A 2,999-nucleotide genomic window follows, 5' to 3' on the forward strand; every position below is an offset into this window, starting at 1 on the left:
AGTCGAACGTCGAACAGAAATAATCCTAATCACGAGAGACGCATTTTTAAAACGCAACGAATACGCCAACTCTCATTTCAATAATAATCGATGATAACGACGAGGATACTTTTTTTAATTCGAATTAGTTATAGATTATACAACGATCAAAGTATGCGAATTATTTACAACGTCGATAAGGAAAATATTATTTTCCTGTAAGTAAAAAAAAAAAAAAATTTATATATATATTTATATATAAAAACGAGAAAGAAAAACGTGTTTGGCGCAAAAAAAACAAAAAAGAAAATAATACGCAAAGTCCTTCGAGAAAATTTCGACTATCCACGTCGAAATTTCGTATAGATTATATGTATAAATTTTTGTTACATTTTTACGAGAAATTTCTTATTATTTTTTGAACTAAAGTGCAATTCCTCTCGGTTTCTATGTTTTATTTTTCTTTTTTTCTTTTTTTTTTTTTAAAAAAAGAAAGCTCGCTAGGACGTCTTTTGAAGAACAACGGTGCTCGTGCCAGGTACAGCTATTCCTCCTCCTCCCCCACCAGTTGGCGGTGGTGGTGACGTTGATACGCCAAGATTATGGGTCAGAGAATGTCGCCTTAGATCGCAATTTCTTCGAAAGACCTTGCCACAGGAGGCACAATGATAAGGTTTGATGTCCGTATGCGTTAACAGGTGTGTCTTCAAATTGCTCCTTTGATTGAAGCTCCTAGCGCAAACCGGACACTTGTGGGGTGATTCTTCCATGTGTAGAATCTTGTGAACGGCCAATGTTCTGCTCTGACAAAATCCTTTGCCGCATTCGGCGCACTTGAATGGTTTCTCTTTACTGTGAATATACCTGTAATTTGATGACAACAACCAAAAAAAAAGACAAAAAATAAATAAATGACGATAATTAATATTTTTGAGGATTTTTCTTATTGATTTTAAAGTGATTTCAATGCTCGGTAAAGAGAGACTTCAATGCATGGTAAAGAAAGAGATTTCAATGCTAGGTAAAGAGAGAGATTTCAATGCATGGTAAAGAGTGATTTCAATGAAAGATAAGGAAAGTATATTTAAAAATGAAAAGTATAGGAGGGGGAGAGTGCGTGGGGGTTTTTGAACGTACCTATGATCTCGAAGATGGTCTTGCCGTCGGAAAGCTTTGCCGCAAATATCGCACGAGTATGGTCGCTCGTCGGTGTGGGTTCTCTCGTGTATCAATAGGTTATAACTCTTGGTGAATTGTCGGCTACAAAACTTGCAGATAAATTGTTTCTTCGGTCTTGACGCCCGACAAGATTTTTGTATACCAGGATCTACGGAGGTTGAGGTCGCTTGAAGGGAAGAATTGGTATTGTTGGAGGAATTGGAAGAAGTAGAAGAAGAAGAATTAGTGGAAGTCGAGGATGTTGACGAACAGTGGGAGGAAGAGGAGGTGGTGGTCGTCGTAGTTGGGACTTGATTGTTGATTTGTGAGATTGACGTGTTAGTAGAATTCGCGCGATTTCCATCGGATATTCGACGCAACAGAAGTTCGTGAGAATTCGTAGAAACGGTGGACGAGGAGGACGAGGACGTGGCTATTCCTCCACCGCCACCACCACCACCGGTGTCCCTTAAAAGGGATTCCTCTTCTTCTAAAAGGGCCAAATCTTCTTCGGGATCCGCGACGAATTCCAAACGAGCACCGTCTTCGTCCTCGTCGATCGATCGAAGAAGTTGCTCGGTTTCTAATTGTTGTTGTTGCTGCTGCTGATGCTGATGCTGATGCTGATGATGATGATGATGATGATGATGATGATCGTTTTTCGAGGTATCTACCATCGTCGTTATGGTTCTCGAATTAGTCGAGTTAGTCGTAGTCGGAAGGACGTTGGTTTCATCAACCAAATCCGTGGTTAACGACGGTGAACATCTTTGTTGATTAACACCGGCCGTAGCAACAGCACCGCTGGCTTGAAGACGATGAAGGGTGAGATAGGTATCGAGAGCTTGAAGATTCAAAGCAGCGACCGCGGCATGATCGGGTGGTAACAAGGCTGCCCTTTGGAGGGCAGCCAATATTGCACTCTGTAGACCGAGGGCAACGCTGTGAAGCGTGAAATTCGGTAAACTCGATTCTACAGCGATACTGGTAGCAGCAGCATCTACTTGCCGATGATCCTCTTCCGTCATAGCGATAGTCGTCGTGTTAGACGAGGAAGAAGATGACGGCATTATCGTGATTCCACGTTGATCCTCTTCCAATTCCTCTTGTTTATCCTGTTGTTGCATCCTCCAACGTAAACGAGATCGTCCCTGATAGATCTCGGGAACGCAATTTCTACAACGAATATTATTCCCGGTACCATTCGGCAACGTATCCGCTTACACCTAACAACGATTACTTTCGTCTCCTTTAAATCCATACGCTTAGCGATTCGAATAATCGATCAATTAAAATACGTACAATTCTAATCTCGCTAAACGTTATATCAATTATCATATCGTCGAACGCACTTCTCGTAATTAATCTCGTAATCAAAATATTTTATCGATAATCAAAATAAATAACTAATATTTATTGATTGAATTAAAAATTGTCGCCGCGTTTGATTGGAATATTAATATACGGAGCGGACTAGTATTCGGGTTCGGTCCGGTTCGGTTCGGTTCGGTTCGGTTCGATTCGCTTCGGTATTGTTGTTAGTTAAATAAGTAATCTATACGCGACAAATTCGATCTCGTGGGAAAAGGTTATTATAATAAGGAAGTAAGAGAAAAGAGAAAGCAGCGACGCTCGCACGGAGATGCTGGCGGTGCGAAGGCGCTCCGAAGACTGCTCCTGCCGAGCGCTGCTGGGCACTGCTGGTGGAGCCACCTGGTGGCAGGTATCCGAGTCGAAATGGGTCCGTCCACTACGAGCGTACGGGGCCCGTATTCGGAAACTTCCACGGAGAGAGAGAGAAAGGCATAGAGAATGAGAAAGAGAAAAAGAGAGAGAATATGAGAAAGAGAGAGAGAAAGAAT

General features: G+C 41.8%; 1 protein-coding gene across 1 annotated transcript; it reads right to left on the reverse strand.

Moving 5' to 3' along the window:
• Nucleotides 1-479: 479 nt before the first annotated feature.
• Nucleotides 480-2,318, reverse strand: LOC122524095 (protein sister of odd and bowel). The gene is made up of 3 exons (XM_043646177.1): nucleotides 1,863-2,318; nucleotides 1,117-1,739; nucleotides 480-843 (listed from the first exon to the last, which is right to left on the reverse strand). The coding sequence occupies exons 1-3, from the start codon at nucleotides 2,262-2,264 to the stop codon at nucleotides 480-482; spliced, it is 1,389 nt and encodes a 462-aa protein (XP_043502112.1). The 5' UTR covers nucleotides 2,265-2,318.
• Between the last annotated feature and the right edge of the window lie 681 nt (nucleotides 2,319-2,999).

The sequence above is a fragment of the Polistes fuscatus genome, unplaced genomic scaffold, assembly GCF_010416935.1.
Source record: "Polistes fuscatus isolate 324 unplaced genomic scaffold, CU_Pfus_HIC Scaffold7, whole genome shotgun sequence".
Classification (NCBI taxonomy): domain Eukaryota; kingdom Metazoa; phylum Arthropoda; class Insecta; order Hymenoptera; family Vespidae; genus Polistes; species Polistes fuscatus.

Coding starts and splice junctions, on each gene's coding strand:
- LOC122524095 (XM_043646177.1), bottom strand. CDS start 2,264: ATGCAACAACAGGATAAACAAGAGGAATTGGAAGAGGATCAACGTGGA. Junction 1,740..1,862: donor ATTTGGTTGATGAAACCAAC/GTCCTTCCGACT, acceptor CAGCATCAGCAG/CAGCAACAACAACAATTAGA. Junction 844..1,116: donor GACCATCTTCGAGATCATAG/GTACGTTCAAAA, acceptor ATCAAATTACAG/GTATATTCACAGTAAAGAGA.